Source organism: Nomascus leucogenys, chromosome 19 (genome assembly GCF_006542625.1).
Source record: "Nomascus leucogenys isolate Asia chromosome 19, Asia_NLE_v1, whole genome shotgun sequence".
In the NCBI taxonomy this organism is placed as follows: Eukaryota; Metazoa; Chordata; class Mammalia; order Primates; family Hylobatidae; genus Nomascus; species Nomascus leucogenys.
This window is the reverse complement of record NC_044399.1, coordinates 71,176,309-71,197,069: the sequence shown is the minus strand read 5'-3', so window position 1 is coordinate 71,197,069 and position 20,761 is coordinate 71,176,309. Positions and strand designations below refer to the sequence as shown.

Sequence of the window (20,761 nt, the reverse complement as noted above, 5' to 3'; positions counted from 1 at the left end):
GGTCCGAAATGTCAATACTGCTGAAGTCAGGAGATCCTGGAGTGAGTGAGGGGAAGAGAAATAGGAGAGAGAGCCAGGGAGATAAATGCCAACCCAGTTTTTTTTTTTTTTTTTTTGGAACTGAAGAAGCTGACTTAGAAGTTCTTATGGAAAAATATGTGAAAATAGCAAGAAAAAATAATGAAAAAGAAGAATAAACAAAGTAGCCTCAGCAGATCTTCACATTTATTATAAAAATCCCTGTGACAAATGACTAATTTCTTAAAAACAAAGAATTCTTACAAATTAATAAGAAAAGGACTTAAAAAAAAAAACTCTTGGGGCTGGTCACAGTGGCTCAACCCTGTAATCGCAGCATTTTGGGAGGCCGAGGTTGGTGGATCATTTGAGGTCAGGAGTTCAAGACCAACCTGGCCAACGTAGTGAAACCCCGTCTCTACTATAAATAAATTAGCTGGGAGTGGTGGCAGGCGCCTATAATCGCAGCTACTTGGGAGGCTGAGGCAGGAGAATCGCTTAAACCCTGGAGGTGGAGTTTGCAGTGAGTCGAGATTGCACCACTGCACTCTATAGCCTGGGCGACAGAGCGAGCCTCTGTCTCGAAGAAAAAAAAAACTCTTGGAAAAAATAGACAAAAGACAGCGAAGTCATGGAAAAAGATACAAATCAATTATAAACATGAGAAATAATATTCAATGTTACTTGCAATTTAAAGAACTTCAAATAGAAGTCATGAGATGGCATTTTCAGCTATCAGATTAGCAAAGGTTGCTGGGGGTTTGTGAGAGCAAGTCTCACACGCAGTTCCCAAGAAGGCGTATTGGAACAGCTTCCTGGAGGGCGGGTAGTATCAGTCCCAGATTTAAATACACATCCCTTGACCGAGCGTGTCATTCTAGGAAATTTTTTTTTTTTTTTTTTTTTTTTGAGATGGAGTTTTGCTCTGTCGCCCAGGCTGGAGTGCAGTGGCGCCATCTCGGCTCACTGCAACCTCCACCTCCTGAGTTCAAGGAATTCTCCTGCCTCAGTCTCCTGAGTGGCTGGGACTACAGGCACCCACCACCACGCCCGGCTAATTTTTTGTATTTTTAGTAGAGATGGGGTTTCATCGTGTTAGCTAGGATGGTCTCGATCTCCTGACCTTGTGATCTACCCGCCTTGGCCTCCCAAAGTGCTGGGATTACAGGTATGAGGCACCGCATCTGGCCAGAAGCTATTCTTACATAGGTGCACAAAGACGTATGTACAGATATGTTTATTACAGCATTAGCAATCCACTGGAAACAACCCAACGCCCATCAATAGGGGAATTGATTATTCTGTGACACACACTTACGATAGAAAACCTTGCAGCTTTTCACACCTGTGATCTCAGCACTTTGGGAGGCCGAGGTGGGTGGATCACGAGGTCAGGAGATTGAGACCATCCTGGCTAACTTGGTGAAACCCCGTCTCTACTAAAAATACAAAAAATTAGCCGGGCGTGGTGGCGGGCGCCTGTAGTCCCAGCTACTAGGGAGGCTGAGGCAGGAGAATGGCGTGAACCCGGAGGCGGAGTTTGCATGGAGCCCAGATCATGCCACTGTACTCCAGCCTGGGCGACAGAGTGAGATTCTGTCTCAGAAAAAAAGAAAAGAAAACCTTGCAGCTTTTAAAAAGACTGGGGCTCACTCTTAGGTATGCCTCAGGAGAAGTGAAAACATATGCTCACAAAAGAAACTTGTACAGAGATGTTTATAATGGCTTTATTTATAATAGCCCCAAATTGGAACAGCCCACATGTCCAATGGGAGACTACACAAATTGTGGTATATTCATACAAAGGAACACTATTTAGCAACAATAAAACGAACAGACGTACAACAACAGGAATGAATTTCAGAAGTATTTCGTTAAATCAGATGCAAAAGTACTATTGTATGATTCCATTTATATGAAGTTCAACGGACACAACTCATCTATGGTGACAGAAATCAGAATGTGGACAGAAATTAGAATGTGGTTGCCTGCAGGAAGTGTTACTTGAAGGGGCAGAGAGAACTTTGGGCAGGAGGCTTGTGGAATTTGGATGTTGTTTACAAGACATAAGCATTTGTCAAAATCATTGGATGGTACGTACACTTAAGATCTGTGCAGTTTTCTAAGTTTAATCTCACCTGAATTTATTTATTTAGAAATGGAGTCTCTGTGCAGTGGCACAATCTCGGCTCACTGCAATCTCTGCCTCCCGGGTTCAAGAGATTCTCCTGCCACAGCCTCCCGAGTAGCTGGGAGTACAGGTGCGCGCCACCACGCCTGGCTAATTTTTTGTATTTTAGTAGAGTCGGGGTTTCACCATGTTGGCCAGGATGGTCTCGATCTTCTGACCTCGTGATCTGCCCGCCTTGGCCTCCCAAAGTGCTGGGATTACAGGCGTGAGCCACCGTGCTCAGCCTAATCTCATCTCAGTTTAAAACTAACGTTAACTATTTAAAAAATTAGCCAAACTTAATATGTCCTGAAATAGAATGATCTCCAAATAAATTCTTACTTGGTGGAGGGGGAGGTGGAATCAAGAACAGAAAATGTGTATAGTATGCTCCCATGTGTAATACAGTTAATGGATATCTATTACATAATCTTTCTAGATTATATAATATTTCCAGAAGGATGTGTAAGAAACTCTTGACAGCGGTTCCCTTTCGGTGGGGATGGTTTGGGGACTAAAGGTCTGAAGTGAGAGGCAAACATCTCAATACCTTTTGTACCACTGGAATTTCTTTTACTGTGTTCATATTAATTTTTTACTATAAAAAGTAGTTTAAAAATTTCTTGACCAGATAACAGGGTGTTCCGAGATTGAACTTTAATATTTCTCTGCCCTTGATAGCAGGAAGCAGGGACTCCACTGCCGACCATGGGTGGCCTGTGGCTCTGCAGCTGGAAGGGGGCATTTGTACAAGCAGGTCAGGGAAGCTGCTGGCAGATGCTCCTGGGGTAGGGAAGAGAGTACACGTGAGTCCTGGCTCAGGAAGCCAAGTGAGATAAACGGAATCTTGATCGCAGAGATTTCAGCCTGAAATGGCAAACTTCCGGTTGAGAAATGTCAAAGCCCATCCCCTGGTATGGAGGATTTATCTTAATAAAACGTGTGTGTGTGTGTGTGTGTGTGTGTGTGTGTGTGTGTGTGTGAATAGATTTTTAAAAAGTATCTGGTAGGTTGGGACACAAACGCTTTTCAGAGGCTGTGTGACTAGGGGGAGAAAGTACCTGGAAGAAGGGATTGTGGGCTAAGAATAGGGCAGCCAGCTGTAGTTTGTTTGTTTGTTCGTTTGTTTGTTTCAGACAGTCTCACTCTGTCGCCCAGGCTGGGGTGCAGTGGCGTGATCTCGGCTCACTGCAACCTCTGCCTCCTGGGTTCAAGCAATTCTCTACCTCAGCCTCCCGAGTAGCTGGGATTACAGGCACCCACCCCCATGCCCGGCAGATATTTTTGTATTTTTAGTAGAGACGGGGTTGCACCATCTTGGACAGGCTGTTCTTGAAATCCTGACCTCGTGATCCATCTGTCTCAGCCTTCCAAAATGTTGGGATTACGGGCATGAGCCACCGCGCCCAGCCGCCAGCTGTAGTTTCTAACCAGACAATACAGCATTTGGACTTTGTTTCCACAGACAAGAACATGCCATTACAGGTCTCACCCAAGAACATCCTGATTTGTTCATCTCAAGGATTGGGCTTTGTGCTAGTGAGCTGGTATCCTGCTTGGAACCCAGAGCAAAGAGTTGTTTTGTTTACGTGCAAGAGATGGTGGGGAGGAGAGAAGACTTCACCTGTCCCAGGTAGATGCCAGATGGGGAGACCCCAGTCCTTCTCCAAGAAAGCTCTCAGCTCATGATGAACAGGGGAGGAGACCTGTGTCCTGCCCTCAGGAGCATCTCATTCAGAGATCAGAGGCTAAGGAGCCCAGGGACTTAATTTTGGAACGCAAAGAATCTTTGTGGAGCCATAAGTCCCTGCCAAAAAAAATTAAGAGAGCAATCCTGGTCAACATTGCGTGTTCAGCTAACCTCAAGCCCAGATGTCTGATCCAAGCACTAAGAAGAGAGAACTCAAAGGCCTAGGGTGGAGCCTCTTTACAAAATGTCAGAGGCAAGATACAGATCGGAGAAAGGTCTGAGATGGCCTTTGGCAAAGCCCCATAGGGAAGCAGGCCATGGGACCTTAGAACAGGCTCCAAGATGAGACAGCGTGGGAGATCGGGATGGGGGGCTGCATCTGGCCCAAGCAGAGGGAGGGTCCACTGGGGTAAGAGGATCCGTGACTCTGGGGAAAGCCCTTAGAGACCCTCTGGTCCAGCACCTTCATGAAGGAAACTGAGACCCAGAGTGCAGCATGACTGATTTGGTGTCTGATGTCAGGACTGAGCTCCGTCCATGGCTCAGACTCTAGCCTCGCAATCCACGGGACCCCCTGCAGAAGGCCTGCCTGTTGGGAATTGGAGGCATTGTTGAAGCTCTTGACCAGAAAACCATGTACTCACTTCCTACCTAGCAACATGCTCCTACTGAATTCTGCGGAAAGAGGGCCTCTCAAGACTCATGGAGTGATCATACCAGATACTTATCATCGCCTACCCAACAGTTCCTCCCACCGTTTTTTCCTGCCAGAGCCCAGATTTTGTAGTGGATGGAAATAACTTAATTTCGGGAAACGAAGGCTAATTCCCCAACCCCGAGAGATGAGTCTTAATTGGTCACAGTATTCCAATGGGACTCCAATCCCCCTTTGTGAATGATGGGTCTAAGGGTGGGCATGTGACCCGCTGTGGCCCATAAGACACAAAGGGAAGTCTGCACTGGGCTTCTGAGGAAGCTTTTACTTTCCTAGTAAAAGAGAAAGATGCAGTTGACAGCGTCATGCCCTCACCCCATCCACCTTTCTGCCTTGAAGGAAAGCAGCTGTGTATGTAGCCTGGGGGTCAAGCATGGGGGTAAAAGCGTGATGGCTTTAAGATGACAGAGTGGACTATGGAGCCCAAGTCCTTGGAGGCTGAAATAAGCTGTTGGGCCAATGCCAGCAACCATCTACCTACAGACTTCCTGAGAAGTAAACATTAAACGACCTTCTGGTTTAAGCCACTGTTTGCTGCGCCTTCCGTTATTTGCCATCAAAAGCAAATAAGAGAGCATGTATGGCCAAGTTAAGTGTTCAGAATCACACATCGAGTTAGTGGCAGTTACCGTTCCAACCCAGATCTTCCAACTCCATGCCCACTGCTCCTTGTGCTAGCCATGAAGGGCCTTGGCCTCATAGGGCTTGTAGGGAAAGGTAAGTGGCCAAGAGCAAGTCATGCCAAGGGAAGATCTCCAAACATGAGTCCCTGTCTGTTGCCTCCCCTGAGATAGGCTCAGGACAGTGATCAATGAGACAGGGTGGTCCTTGCCCTAAGAAGCAAAGTGTTTGGTTGGGGAGGCCATACACCTTAGTGCAACTCCAGCCAACTCCTAGAGTTGTTTAGGATTGGCCTCTGGTCAGCCTCTTCAGGTGGGAGCTCGGCACTCTGGAAGCCCTCCACCTAGCTTTTTGTCAGCCATCAACCACTGGTGTCTGGAAGAGTCCTCCACCCACCCACAAGTTCCTCCCCCATTACCCCTGGCCATTCTACTCATCCTTCAATGCCCACCTTGGATGACCTTCATTGACCTTGCCTACTACCAACAGCTTGCACCTAATTGACTGCACTGACCAATCATTTATTTATCCACATACTAACTCTATAGCCTGCTCTGGGCCAGCCATAATGCTGACACTAGACTCGGTGGGCAGTCAGAGCCCTCAGTCTGCTGGGGCAGGCCAGTCAACAGCAGCGGCACAGAGGGCAGTGATAGAGAGCTGGGGAGGAAGGAAGCCAGCAGTTGTACCCTGGCGGGGGGAGGTGGCAGCCTTTTCCCTACTTCCCTCCGAACCAAACACTTTGCTTCTTAGGGCAAGGACCACCCTGTCTCATTGATCACTTGTCCTGTGCCTATCTCAGGGGAGGCAACAGACAGGGACTCATGTTTGGAGATCTTCCCTTGGATGGACTTGCTCTTGGCCACTCACCTTTCCGTACAAGCCCCACAAGGCCAAAGCCCTTCATGGCTAGCAGAAGGAGCAGGGGTTATGGAGTTGGAAGCTCTTGGTTGGAACTGTAACTGCCAGTAACTTGATGTGTGACTTTGGACACTTCCCTTGGCCTCTCTGAGCCTCACTTTTTTTTGAAAGACAAAGGAGGATAATAACTCCTTGCTATCTCACAGGGTTGCTGCAAAGATCGAACGAGATAACTAGTGGATGCAACAGGGACAGGAAGGCCCGGCACCCAGTAGGTGGGCAGGGCGTAACTGTTCATTCATCCGCCTCCCTGGGCTCCCCATACTGCAGAAAACCAGAGACAAGTCAGCAGCACAGTGGAGCTTTCCATGGGAGACAGAGAATTTAATGAGAGCAAGAGCTGGACAGTGTGGTCAGGAATCCCCCCACCCAAGGAACCAGACACATACACTCGGTCCTTGATGGGGTTTCCTGAGGCTCTCATACTTTCTCCTGCCCTGGAAAATGCCACCCAGGAGCTCATCTCTTTGCTACTGCCTCTCTTCCAGAGCAGCACAAGAAGGAAATAAAATGGACTTGTGGGGGAAAGAAGATGCTTGTCTCTCATGTCTGTCTCTTACAGGGGGGTTCTGAAGATTCCCACAGCCACTCTGGAGTTGTTGCCCCACTTTGGGGTCTTTGTCTGAGTAACCTCAAGTAGATTGGCCCACAGGCAGGGGTTGTTTGCTGAGAGATCACCAAGCACTGCTCATTCTCAACGATCCTCTGTTGTCACCAGCCATGGCTGTGAAGGCCAGTCAACGCAGGGAAGATTTTCCCCAGAGGAGCCCAAACGCTGGCATGAAAGACTCTGAAGTGGCATAGCCAGTGGAAGTTAACAGCTGTGTCCACTCTGAGCCTCAGGCGAGGGAGGACCTAGACGGCCCACTGTGGCCCCCAGAGCGCCATCACCGCCCATACTTGGAGTGTGGAATGTGATCCTAGCTATTTGGGGATGGCAGGGGAAGCATCTCCCAGAAAAGATGACTTGCCTGGGAGAAAAGGGGGACCCCAGAGGGTGCCGGCCAGGGCGTCTTGGTAAATGTTGGCCCAGAAAACAGGGGACCAAGGAGTTAAAGGAGGCTCACTGGAGAGGTGGGACAGGGGGCCAGTCGATTAAAACAGAACAAAGTGATGAAGGGAGTAGGTCGGCCTGTGGTGCACTGTGGGTGGGAAGCCAGGTGTCATCCTGGAGTTGGCAACTCAGATTCCTCATCCTTTGGTGGTGGCCACAGGAGGAGTTCCCAGAGGCTTCAGGAGGCTCTGATTCCCACTCTCACTCCAGCAGTGGGACGCTGCTCAAGACCAGGCATTCCATCCCCGGCTGGGGTGTCCCTTCCAGAGTGACAGAGATGATCTGAGGCTGCTCAAGGTGAGCTGGAAGGGACATGGGCACTGGTAGGTGGTTGTCTTAGCTGTCAGCCAGGGGATCTGATTCCCATTTAAACTACCTAGGACGAAGCGAGTGAAAACCAGAGCCCTGTGTGGGGGATGCCTGAGGCAGAGCGGGTACCGGAGCCTGCATCCCGATCCCTCGGCTACCTGGCCTCCCTCACAGAGATAATGGCAAGGCTTGGGAAAGATGGGTCCAGCAGCCCACTGAGGGGTTCCCTTCATTTTCGAGCCTGCCCTCCAGCTGCCCATGACCATCTCTGCATCTGGGCCTGGAGGAAGAGATGGCCCATTGGCTGAGTTTTGGTGGTGTGTGGGCATCGTTGGGTCATTTTGGGGTGTGAACCCCAAAACTCTCTACAAGGTGTGCCAGAAGGTTCGGTAGTCCTGAGGAGGGTAAGGGCTGTGTGCATGGTCTTGTGGCTCTTCTTAAGTCTCAATATGTGTCACATTAGCCCAGTCAGGGAAATGATCCAAGTCAAATATGGCCCGTCCCCAGGTGTTGACAGCCAAAAACACACAGAAGACGCCAATTATGTTCATTATGACTCCTGTTTTCACCTGGAAAAGAGAAAGTATCAGAGTCAGCACCCTGAGGCCTGCTGGGAACTAGCGCTCTCAGAGATGAGGACAAAGGGTTGGCTCACTGGGCCTCGATGTCCCTGTGCCATGCTCTGTCCCTGGCTGGGGTGTCCCCAACCCCAGGACAGCGTGACTTCATGTCCCCCAGGTATCCTCAGTGCTCAAGGCATCCCTGGGAAGCAGGCAGAACGGATGGGTTCTCTATGCCTGTGAGCATTTGGAAAATGACCTCAGAGAGGTGACAGGAGGCAACAGCTTAGGCCATTCAGGGAAACGGTGACACAGCCCAGTGTGTGAGCCCAGGTTCATTGCTCACCCCAGTGCCTTAACCATCCTACAAGGATGTGCCAGCTTCCCTGTGGACCTCCTCAGGCTCTTTCTGATGCCTGCTCTGCAATCTTCCCTCATGGTCACTAACCATTGCTTCACTAGCCTGTTGTAGATATTTTACTGGGGACTGAAATCAAGTTTGCAGTCCATGGTTTCTGGGACCCACCCTTTTTATGAAAATGCTCCATGGAGTCCCCGAGATACCCAGCAGAGGCTCTGAGATAACGAACACCCGATTGGTCCCAGGTACATTTCTGGCCTCCTGGGCTCACACACTTGCCCCTTTCCCAGCCCAGAGCTGCAAAGCTGCCCTTCTCCCAGCAAAGGTGACAGAGCCAATGAAGAGTTCTTCCTCTGACTACATTTGTTTCCAAGGCATCGTCTACTCCCAGGCAGTGGTCTCCCTCCTCCTCTCCCTGCTTCTACCTCTTCAGACACCCCTACGAATCTCTGTGACTGTCATTAGCATCCCCCTGCTGCCTAAGCCTGCCCTGCCTATCTTCATGGTTCTTGCTAATTTGTCAAGTTCATCCTTGGCCATGTGAGTCCCTCAGCCCCACCTTCACCCCTTCCAAGGACTCCCCTGGTGCCTGCACAGGCTTCTCCAGGTGGGAGAGTCTATAACCCACCTCTGAGAAAGAACAGTGTGTGAGGTTTGAGATCATCCTAAAAAAAGAAGAAAAGCTGCATTATAAATGTCAACAATGGCCACGGGGCTGGATGTTCCGTGGTATTCCCAAGTCATATGACATCGTTTTGAAACTCTGTCATTCACAAATGGGGCTCCCTTACGACAACAGCATTATAGTCCGACGGGAGTAAATAAAAACAGCTGTGTTACCATGTCAGCAACCTTGAGGTGCCCGTAGGTGAACACGATGGCATTCGGAGGGGTGGCCACAGGCAACATGAAGGCAAAGGAGGCACTCAGGGTACAGGGCAGCATGACGTACAGCGGATTAAGGCCGATGGAGCGAGACTGCGGAAAAACACAGCACTGCAACATCACCATACAGAACACAGAAGCTCTTGGGGACGTGATTCTGACAAGGATTCTCTGAATGTGCCGGGTACGTTTGAACCTCTGTGCCTCTGTCTTGGTTCCTCTCCCTTTTGCCACGTCTCTGGCAGATAATTCCACCTACGGAACACTGAAGGCTGAGCTCAGAGGCTACCTGCCCTGGAAGGCCTTACCCCCTCAATTCATTCAACATATATTTCCTGGGCACCTACTATGTGCCAGAGACCATGCTGAGTACTTTAGACTGTGCTCAACCTCACAGTGCCACGTGCACATGTCTGTCTGTCCTGCCACAGACTGAGAGAGCCTAGAGGCCAGGGACCACATCTTCTCTCCTGCATATAAATCTGTGGATGTGTGTGTCTTTATACACGCGTGGGGTCATTTTGCACACGGAATTTGGTAGCCACCTTTTAAATTCTACACTTTAAAATTTAGCCACATCTAACAGCACCTATCAGAGAGTAGGCACTCATGAACTATTTGCTGAGTGCATGAATGAATGATGTCATTCCTAAAATCTATCAAATCAATCATGTATCATGCAGATTTACATGTGCATGAGGGCAGACACATGCAAGCATGTTTGTTGCAACAATGTAATGGCAAAATACAGGAAGCCAATTCAATGGTCATTAATAGCAGGATGGTTAAATATGATACATACAAATGATGGAATAATATACAGCTGTAAAGAATTGGATTGATTTTTTGTGCTAATAAGGAAAGATCTCCAAGACCTACGGTTGGATTTTTTTAAAATTAGGATGTATGGCCAGGCGCAGTGGCTCACACCTGTAATCCCAGCACTTTGGGAGGCCGAGGCAGGCGGATGACCTGAGGTCAGGAGTTCGAGACCAGCCTGACCAATGTGGTGAAACCCCATCTCTACTAAAACTACAAAAATTAGCTGGGCAAGGTGGCGGTCACCTGTAATCCCAGCTACTCGGGAGGCTGAGGCAGGAGAATCACTTGAACCCGGGAGGCGGGGTTTGCAGTGAGCCGAGATCACACCACTGCACTCCAGCCTGGGTGACAAGAGTGAAACTCTGTCTCAAAAAAAAAAAATTAAGATGCGTAATGACTATAGAATGATACCCTTTATTTAAAAAGAATTTGTGTGTGTGTGTGTGTGTCTGTGTGTAAAATATCCAGAAAGATACCTGAGAAATTAATAACAGAGGTCATCTCTAGGGAGGAGGCTAGAGGATTAAGGTCTGTATACATCTTTGCATTATTAGACATTTTTAGCCATATACCATCTGCAATTTAAAAAAAACTATACTATGAGCATGTTCCCATTTTATTACTCTTTGAAACTGTGATTTTTAATGGCCTGATAGTGTTACATTATACAAATATATGATAATTTATTTCAGCAAACCCCCTGTTAGTATGGACATATTTGTATAATAATTCTGCCATACATCATCATAACATATGTTGGTAGGCATCTCTGATTATTTTCCTAAGATATATTCCCAGACACCAAATTGCTGAGTTAAGGGGTCTGGGCAGGTTTAATGTTATGGTTCCTGTTGGTAAACAGCCCTCTGAAATGACTGCACCAAGTCCCACGCCCCCAGGGAATCACCGAGGGGTCCCAGGCAGGGTCCCAGCTCTTCCCTGGCGCCTCTCCCCCACCAGCCTCATTTTCCTGGCTGTGGGTACCTCAAGGTGTCTGCACCTCACACTCCTCTGCAGCCCAGCTCAATGACCATCACCTTTTCCTTTCACACAGGTGGGCATGAGACAAGAGTGTGATGGGCCTTGGAGATAACGGGGGGTATATTTTACTTGGGGTTCCTGGTTCTAGAAAAGCTTGTTTTCAAAGAGCCCGTTAGGGCTTGCATTTTCCTGGTTGGGACCCTCGGTGCTCCCAGTTAGGGCTGGAGATGACAAAGCCAGGGCCTGTGCCAGGAGAGAGGAAGCATCACCACCACGTGCCCAGTATCAAAAGGTGCTCCTCCTACTGGGCGTCTATTTGGACAGTCTGCTTAGGAGAAGAGGAGACAGGCCACTTTGCTATTTTGAACACTTTCACCTCCTTGCTATGTTTAACACTTTCATCTTCACTTGGAAGAGAAAAAACCACTTAGGTTTGCTTTTTATACATGAAGACGCCCAGGCAGCCGAATGGAAATTCACCACCTTCAATCCAGTGTTCAGGCCCTCTGTAAATCTGTCTCCCAATTCCAGAATAATGACAGCCTCTCCCATGCTCATTTTGCAGTCTACAGAGGCTTTTCATAGCCCTCATCTTATTTGGCCATCAGCACAGCTCTCGGAGGAAAGAACTGAAGGGCCATGTTCAGAGATCCCTCATCTTGAATTCGGGTCTTCTGACTGCGAGACCAGGGATCTTTCCATACAACCCTGAAGCTGGTACATCTTTGCAATGGATGACACAAGGAAATGCAAAAAAAAAAAAAAAAGAAAAAGAAAAACCATAGCCACTGATTTTCCTATAAGCTCTGCTTTCTTCTCAATCCCATCTCAAAAATATGCTTGTCCATAGAAAAGAATGCTTTAGCCTGGCACTCAGCAGCTTTTCCCACAAACAACAGCTACCTCTCTCAACTCCCCGGGATCCTTTATCCCTGTGCTCACCAAGCAAGGCTTCCAGGACTCCTCAGTCATGTGCACCATTGCCTTTACTTGCGCTGCTCCATCTTCCCAGAATTCTCTCTCCCTTCCTACCTACTCCCAAGGCCCCACTCCTCCAAGGCCTCTTCCTGGGGTTTCCAGCCAGTGGTGCTCCTGGTCTGCGGTCCTCCTGCACACCTGTGCTACATGCTCAGCGACCACGGCACTGGCCTGCTCCTCCTTAGCCCAAGTCCTGTCTCACCAGCTTGAAAAATAATCCAATTAGATTTATAAAATACACTTGAGCACTTGGTCCATGGTTGGTGCTTTGGTCAGCATGAGGGGTACAAAGAGGAGTGGCAAAGCAGCGGAGGCCTCAGGGGCAGAGGCATCCGGGGTCCACAAATCCACGCCACAGTCAGACCCAGGTCTCCAAAGCCTGGTCTGACTCTGGCCTGGATATCGCTGCCTCGTCAGGGACCCACAACATGGCCATGTGTTCCTGTGAAATGGAAGGGCCCCTCCCCACCATCAGGTTACTTACCATGGAGGCAAAGATGGGCAGGAACAAGGTGGTGGTGGCCACGTTGCTTGTGCACTCAGTGAACACGGCAACAAGCAAGGACAAGATCAAGGTGATGGCTGCCGGGGGCACTGCGTGCAAGGGCTCCATCTGCTTCCCCATCCACACGGACAGCCCCGAGGCCTGGGAAGCACCAGGAAGGCAGTCATCTCAGGGCTCCCAGCTTGCAGTTCCTTCAGGGCCAGCGCAAACTTGGCCCATCCTCCCCTCCCGACCCTCTCTCTCTACACCTCATAGGTGACCTCATCCATTCCCACCATTTTCACCCCTGTCCTCACTCTGCTGTCTCCTAAATCTGTATTTCCAGCCAGCTGGCCTGCTACGTGGATTTACATACCCATACGCCTTCTGGAAATGTCCACCCAGATGTCCCAAGAGCCCAATAGACTCAACATGCTCCACCCTGCATTCATCCTCCATAGCCCAGAATCTGCTTCTCTCTCTGGGCCTCCCAGTTTGGTGAATGGACCCACTGTCCACCAGCCATCCAGCCCAGTAGGCTGGGAGTCACGCTGCCGGTCTCTGTTCCCCTCCTTCCTTATACCCAGTCAGTCACCAAGTCACCCAAACGTCTCCCATCCATCTCCTCCTCTTCAGTCCTCCACAGTTTTGGAAGCTCAGGAGAATGATTTCGACCAGAAATTGAGGGTTTAGATTTAGGGCTTTGGGCTGAGAAGAGATTGTCCAGGGAGAGAATGAAGTGTAAAAAGAGGAGAGACCAAGGACAGAGGCTGGGCAGACACTCCTGTCTCACGGAGAACAGAGGAGAAGTCAGCAACGAAGCCTGAGCAGGAATAGTCTGAGTCCGAAGTAAAGCCGGAGACTGTGCTGAGCTGGGGGCCAGAGGAGGAGAGAATGTCCACAGAGTCCAAAGTTCTGAGCCTGAGTGAGATGTAGGCTGCAGAATCTCAGCTAGTTCTCCTCCAAGCCCTGCCCAGCCCAGGCCCCCACTCCAGACATCAGAGTGATTTCCTCACGTGCAGATCTGAGCAACTCACCCCCTGGCCTCAGTCCTTCAGTGGCTGGCTACTGCCTTCACCATCAAGTCCACACCCCCCTATCTTGGGGCCCTCAGAGAAGTGGCTTCTGGTAGACTCACCAGCCTCATCTTCTACTTCTCCTCAGCTAAATACCTCACATTTTTCCCTTGCTTGTGTGCTACTTCCTGAAATGCCCTTTCATATACGTGCCCCTCCGTAGTCTGTGAAGTCTGTCACGAACAGGGACCATATCTCAATCTCCTCTGTAATCTCTGTGCCTGGCCCAACACTAGGGACATAATAGGAATGATGGATGAATGGATGGATGGATGGATGGATGGATGGATGGATGGATGGACGGATGGATGGTTGAATGGATGGATGGATAGATAGATGGGTGGATGGATGGACAGATGGATGGATGGATGGATGGATGGATGGATGGATGGATGGACAGATGGATGGATAGATGGATGGGTGGATGGATGGATGGACGGATGGATGGAGGGATGGATGGATAGATGAAGACGTGAATATATGCATGGATGATGGATGGAGAGGTGACTAGATGGATGGATTTGTTCACCCCCGCAAAAACTTAGCACCCACTAGGCACCAGGCTGTGTCCTAGATATTGAAGAAACAGCAATAACTAGACCAAGTCTGTCTATTACACTCCTGGATAGCTGGGCGGGTAGACGGTTGATTGGAGGACAGCAGCAGTAAGCTAGCTCATCCCTCCCTCTGGCTCATTTCTTCCCCAGGAGGGAAAGAGGGAGGTAAAGAAAGTTATACTTTTGTGTGTTTTCCAACATGTTCCTCTCCTCCTACGCTGCTACATACTTAGCTAAAGAAAAATTTTGAAGTAGCTACCATGTTAAGTAGCCAGTAGAAGGACCATAGATAGTAGTAAACAATATTGACTAGGACTGGAAAGAAAGATTTCCCTCAGACAAATCAAAGCAGAGATTATTGTGATCAAGCCCCAGAGGGTACCTGACAGTGTCCTCTGCTTCTCTTGGCTAACCACAGTCACTCATTCACTCATTCCTGCAATCGCTCAAAGGTTACTTTCTGTCTTCCAGGCCCTATGTGTGGTGTAGAGTTCCTAGATGACAAGACAGAGTCCATGTCCTCAAGGAATGTGCGGTTATATGAAGGATGCAGGCACAGAAACACACAAGCCCAGGGATGGAAGGGTGGAGAAACGCCACCCTCTTGACGAAGAAGAGGGCTCTGGGCAGCCTGTGGCTGGAGAAGTTACCTCGGATCCTTTAGCCAGAGCAAATCCGCCCCCTAGTAGCAGCACGATGCCCCAGGGCACTTTCTCCTGGGTTACCTTCCAGTCCAGCAAGGGAGGTGGATAAAATGGAGTTTTCCTTTCTGGGAAGAAAAATACACACACACACACACACACACACACACACCACCATAGCAGCATTAGAAAACAAAAGAAATCTAATCAAGGGGGAATAAAGCCAGTAAAGACAATGAGGTACCATCTCCCACCTATAAATTAGCTGAAGTTTACAATAATATATACATTGTTGGCAAGGATATGGTCAAACTATTACACCCACTGCCAATAGCATCATAAATTGGTACAACTTTTTGAAAAGCAATTTGGCCATACATTTTAAGGGCCATTAAGACTTTATATTCTATCACCCCAGCAATATTACTCCTAGAAGTTTATCCTAAAGAAAAAATACCCTCAAAGGAAAAGCTATATGCAAGAAAACATTAATTTATGGAAATAAAAAATTCAGAACAGCCAAAATGTCCTACAACAGGAGAATGATTACAACCCCTCAGTGCAATATAATGCCATTATTAGAGAAAATGTATTTGAAGACTGTAGCAATAGTGGGAAATGTTTATGGTGTAATATCAATCAAAAGTGGAAGAAGAAACAACAAAGCAATAGGATTCGAACTGTGTGTGTTCTGATTATAATGTAATATATAGGCGTATTAGCAAAGACTGGGAGGAAGAGAGAAAACAAAAAATTGCTGAATGGAAGTCAGTGTTATGGAAAATTTGAAACATTTTCTGTTCCTGTTGTAATATAAATAAAATTTCAAATGTTAAATTCACATGTTAAAAAGCAAAAAAGAGATTTTGCACTAAATAATACCACCAGTGGCTTGAAAGCCACTGTTTCCCAGGCTTTTGTAGCCAATCCTCTTGGATGTGATGGGATTTTCTCCCTCTAGGGCCCAGGACATCCCATAGTGACCCTTTGCTTCCAGGGCTCCAGTCCTGATGACTGGGCGATCAGAACAGGAGACTTACCTTCCTCAGTCTGGCTGCGGAAGTTAAACTTGGGCTTCTGTGAAGGCACAATGAATAGCAGCGTGGCCACTAAGATGGCCACAGTGGCATCGGAGACATACCTAGGTGGGCAAAAGCACAGCTCATCTGCTGCAGAGACAGTCACTCAACAAACCCATCCCAACTTTGGCATTTCTGTGTCCAAATGCTCCTGTGCAAAGAAACAGGCTCACATAGCCCTAAAAGTCAAGGCCAAGAGTGGTGGCCGGGTGCGGTGGCTCACTCTTGTAATCCCAGCACTTTGGGAGGCTGAGGCGGGCGGATCACGAGGTCAGGAGTTCAAAACCAGCCTGGCCAACGTAGTGAAACCCCGTCTCTACTAAAAATACAAAAAATTAGCCAGACATGGTGGCAGGCACCTGTAATCCCAGCTACTCGGGAGGCTGAGGCAGGAGAATTGCTGGGAGGCGGAGGTTGCAGTGAGTTGAGATCGTGCCATTGCACTCCAGCCTGGGTGACAGTGTGAGACTCTGTCTCAAAAAAATAAAAAAATAAGAGTGGTGTGGTAGACTGAATCCTGGCTAGAAATCAAGATGCCCACAGTCTTGACCACCAACTTTGGGTGATCCTAAGCAGCCTACTTCCCCCTCTCAGCGTGCATTCTCCATAGGTGTATTTCAGGACCTCTTCTTGACCAGGTTCTCTAGAATTCTGGGTTCACCAGGGTGACCATGAGGACTTTGGTGCTGACCTAAGCCGACCTTCAAAACAAAATGGCCGTCATAGGCAGCATCTCCCTGCCCGCATCTTCTGCCTTTTCTAGGATGTATACATTTCTCATCCTTTCTTCCATGCTGACAACGTCTTAGCCAGGAGAGAAACTACATGTACCCCCTTTGCCAAGTCTCTGTCTATGAAGCTCCCTAGATGTGTGCCTTTGGAGGGATTTGACCAGATGTGAAGATGAGAAAGGGAAGATGGCAGAGCAGAGATTTGGAAACCAGAGCTCTGGGAGCCCTACTCCTAGCCCAGGAAATCTCTCTCATCACAGCTGTGGCCACCCTGCCTGGCCAAGGATTTTCCGCTCAGCCTACTCAGGGAGGAGAAGATACCACAGGAACACATTTAGGGTCTTATTGTGAAGCTTGGTCAGAAAACAAAAATGAGTCATGAAACCAACAGAATGCTCTCTGAAACCAGCTCCCAAAAAAGGAGAAGGCTTGACCAAGCACGAGTGCCTGGCCCACATTCCTCTTGCCACCTGTAGCCGAGAACAGCAGCATTTAGGCACCAGTGCACTAAGCCAGCAGTGTCTTTCTTTCTTTCTTTCTTTTTTTTTTTTTTTTTGAGACAGAGTTTCTCTGTGTCGCCCAGGCTGGAGTGCAGTGGCACAATCTCGGCTCACTGCAACCTCTGCCTCCTGGGTTCAAGTGATTCTCCTGCCTCAGCCTCCCGAGTAGCTGGGACTACAGGCATGTGCCACCACATCTCACTAATTTTTTGTATTTTTAGTAGAGACAGGGTTTCACCGTGTTGGCCAGGATGGTCTCGATCTCCTGACCTCAGGTGACCCACCCACCTCAGCCTCCCAAAGTGCTGGGATTACAGGTGTGAGCCAATGCGCCTGGCCCTAAGCCAGCGATTTCTATTGAATCAAAGACTTACTTTGTCTCACCCTCCACCCAGGCGACAGTCAGCCAGCCGGGCATGAAGCCGGGGTCTCGGGAGAACCACAGGACGATCAACAGGAAGAAGCAGATCAGGACGTTGATCTCCGCAAAGGACAAGGGTCCCAGCTTCCGGTACTCCTCCTGCAGCACCTTGAGTGCAGCCTTCTCGTTTTTCTTGTTCTCTAGCCCACAGCCCCAGTACTTTTTAAAACTGGAGAATGCAAAGATGAGAGAAGGGCAGGGCAGACTGGTTGGCTCAGGTGATGGTCAGATGGAGCCTAAATGTTCTACAGCAGAATGTAGCAAAAAGACACATAATGCTGTCCTCGCCTGCTATGGGGCCTGAAGAAAGGCCCTTCCTGCCTCTTTCCCCCTCCTGTTCTTCCATCCCAGAATGTAGTAGGGAAAATCTCTGTAGAGAGGCTAGAGGGTCTTAGCAGGTGCCCAGCCACCTGGAGACTGGCTGCTCCAGGGTCACTTGGGGGAAGGCCATAAGAAGTTCTGGAGCCTGCACAAGGTGGGAACAGGGCTCCCTCGCATGCTTCCCAAGTCTTCCTCCTTCCACCCCAGGCTGGAGCTGCCTTCGATGGTGTTGGGATGCCAACCCCCATCACCAAGGTGGCTCAGGGAGATGCAGGGAGTGAGAATGAACCCTGGCAGACAGGGCTAGTCAGGGGCAGAATGGGTCCTTGCATTCCCTGGAGCTGCGGGTGCAGGATTAGGGATCCAGGAGACCCTGGGGTTAGCAGCAGGCATGGCTAGGGCAGGAAGGAAGCCAGCCAGGAGGGGTGCCCCCATCCTAGATGGGCCCCTTGGGACCAGTGTCCATTGTCCAGGACGTCCTGCAGGGCCTCCCCTAAGGTGGTGCTGGCATGATGAGGCAGGGAGGAGAGGAGGTTCTTGGAGGAGGTGTAGAGGGGAGCTCAGCTCTGGAGGGGGGATAACTGGGGCCACTGTGCACAGGACTAAGGCCTCAAGGTATGCTGAAGATTCCATTCACACATTCCAGTTCCAGCCACTGTTGGTTTGAAGGGGTGGGCATGGCCAAGAGTATTGTCCTGGAGAGCCCTCCCTTGTGAGAGCCCTTCCGGGGGCCGTGAGACATAATCATAGGAGGGCAGGGGTTGACGGAATAGAAGCTCGTTCCTGAAGCCAGTGCTGAATGTGAACAGCCTTGGAGAGTGTGAGGGCCAAGTGTTGGTGTGATGGTGGCTTGGCCTGGAACATAGGGACACCAGGACATCAGGTCACAGCTTTCTGGGGCGCTCAGGGGTCAGAAAAGAGGCAACACTGATGGGATCTCAGGTGTGCACAGCTGGCTAGGATCTCCCTGCTGGGCAATGGGGCAAGGCTGTGTGTCCTGAGGGTCACCCGCTAGGGACACTCTCCAGACATCGGGCATGGGATGGCTCTGCTGGTGTAGGATGGGGCCTCTCTGCTGTCACGCCCTTGGCTTGGTAAAGTCTGTGCTCTACCAAGTATCTACCTGCTGCCACCTGTCGTCCTAGAGACCCTGGGGCTCAGCCAGGGGCTTCAGTTTTCCAGGATAAGGGGTGACCTTGGTATTACTAGTGGCCCAGGAGTCAGAGCCTGCATTTGGTGCTGGCGGCTCATCCCCAACACCACAGTAGCTGCAGACTCTGGGGCTGCGTGGAGTATGCAGTTGTCCAGTGCTGGTGCCCCACAGTGGTACCGCCAAGCGTTCAGTCTCTCATGCTGAGCAGCTTTGCTCTCATCTCTGGGTTAGTTTCATCTGGTGATGACCAGGCTGGCATGAGATGCAAGTAAATGGATCCAGTTGGCCTGTGACGGGCCTAGGTCAGGGTCAGGGGTGGGGACCACAGAGTCCTTGTGCAGCAGAACAGCCTTCGCCATGATGCACCATGGTGAACTTGGACTGAATATGCTGCAGAGCCAAGGAGAGGGGAGAGATCCTTGAGCTTTGCGTGCTTCTGCCCTGGCAGGGGTCCCAAAGAACCCTCATGGCTATTACAGGAGGTGAGCCTGGTTGGGGCAGTTAGGTATAAGCAGTAACAATATCCCATGTAGTTCTTGGTGGTCCTGGGGTGGGGTCTGGCCCCTTTGGCTAGATACAGCCTAGGAGGCTGCACTGGGCTCCTCAGTAAGACGGTTTCTCTGGATTAGGCTAGAGGCCGAGACCTTAACCTCATTCTCCATGATGGTTCAGATGAGGAACTCAAGTGAGAGCAAGAGCTGACAGTGGAGCTGCTTCCTGCCGCTGAGACAGGTGTTCCCTGGCCTCAGCTGGGGAGGACCATGAGGCCACAAAGGCAGGCAGGGACCACCAGGTCCTAGTTTGTGGCAGGACGTGGCCTGGGCCAGAGCGCTGTTCCCACCACTCAAACCGAATGTAAAAGCTGTCCTCTACCTTCCAGATCTGGAAGCAAAACAAAGCTCCTGTGGGCTACCCCGGCCAGCCACACTGCATGTGTCCAAACTAGAGTGGCCCGTCGGGAAGGGATGGGACTGGACTGCAGCCAAACACCCCACCACGAGCATGCTCAGAAGCCCCCTGCTGCAGACACCCTCAGGCTCCCCTGCCAGTCAATGAAAGCTGACGAAGGCCATGCCAGGCTGGGCGGACTCAGCTTAAGGTTTTTGGCTGTGAGTCTTCAGAGGCCTGACATCCGCCTCTGGCCAGACAAGAAGCTGATGGTGCCCTTGTGGCCCCAGCGCCACGCTATCTCCCTCCTCTTTCTCAGTAGGCCTTGGGGTTCTAGGGCAGCCCCAGCCCAACTAGTGCTTCTGACACCTGGTCATGCTTAGGACTGGAGGCAACTAAGTGTAGCAACCCTCAGTCTCCCCAAGAGGGGATGCCACGCAGTGGGAGCCAAAGTGCCCGGGTTCAAGTCTCAGTCCCCCTACTTCCCCGTTACACACCCATGTGTTGACCACATAACCTCTTCATGCCTCAGTTGCCTTGTCTGTAAATTGGGAATAATAATAATAGTGCCGACCTCACAGGTTGTTGTGAAAATTAATTAAGTTTAAGAGTGCTTGGGCCAGGCGAGGTGGCTCACGTCTGTAATGCCAGCACTTTGGGAGGCCAAGGAGGGCGGATCACCTGAGGTTAGGAGTTCAAGACCAGCCTGGCCAACATGGCAAAACCCCGTCTCTACTAAAAAATACAAAAATTAGCCAGGCATGGTGGTGGGTGCCTGTAATTCCAGCTACTTTGGAGGCTGAGGCAGGGAGGAATTGCTTGAAC

The 20,761-nt window shown here is 49.8% G+C and overlaps 1 protein-coding gene across 3 annotated transcripts in view; it reads right to left on the bottom strand.

Moving 5' to 3' along the window:
• Positions 1-6,438: 6,438 nt before the first annotated feature.
• LOC115830377 (solute carrier family 13 member 5) overlaps positions 6,439-20,761 on the bottom strand; it is a 28,562-nt gene continuing 14,239 nt past the window's right edge. For 2 of the 3 annotated variants that reach the window (XM_030800128.1, XM_030800129.1), the window contains exons 7-12: positions 17,528-17,743; positions 15,884-15,984; positions 14,853-14,971; positions 12,570-12,731; positions 9,260-9,397; positions 6,439-8,067 (exon numbers count right to left, since the gene is read on the bottom strand). In XM_030800128.1, the coding sequence (XP_030655988.1) occupies positions 7,936-8,067; positions 9,260-9,397; positions 12,570-12,731; positions 14,853-14,971; positions 15,884-15,984; positions 17,528-17,743 (868 nt within the window). In that variant the 3' untranslated portion in view covers positions 6,439-7,935. The remainder of the gene's footprint in view (positions 8,068-9,259; positions 9,398-12,569; positions 12,732-14,852; positions 14,972-15,883; positions 15,985-17,527; positions 17,744-20,761) is intronic. The other variant, XM_030800130.1, reaches the window with a different exon arrangement.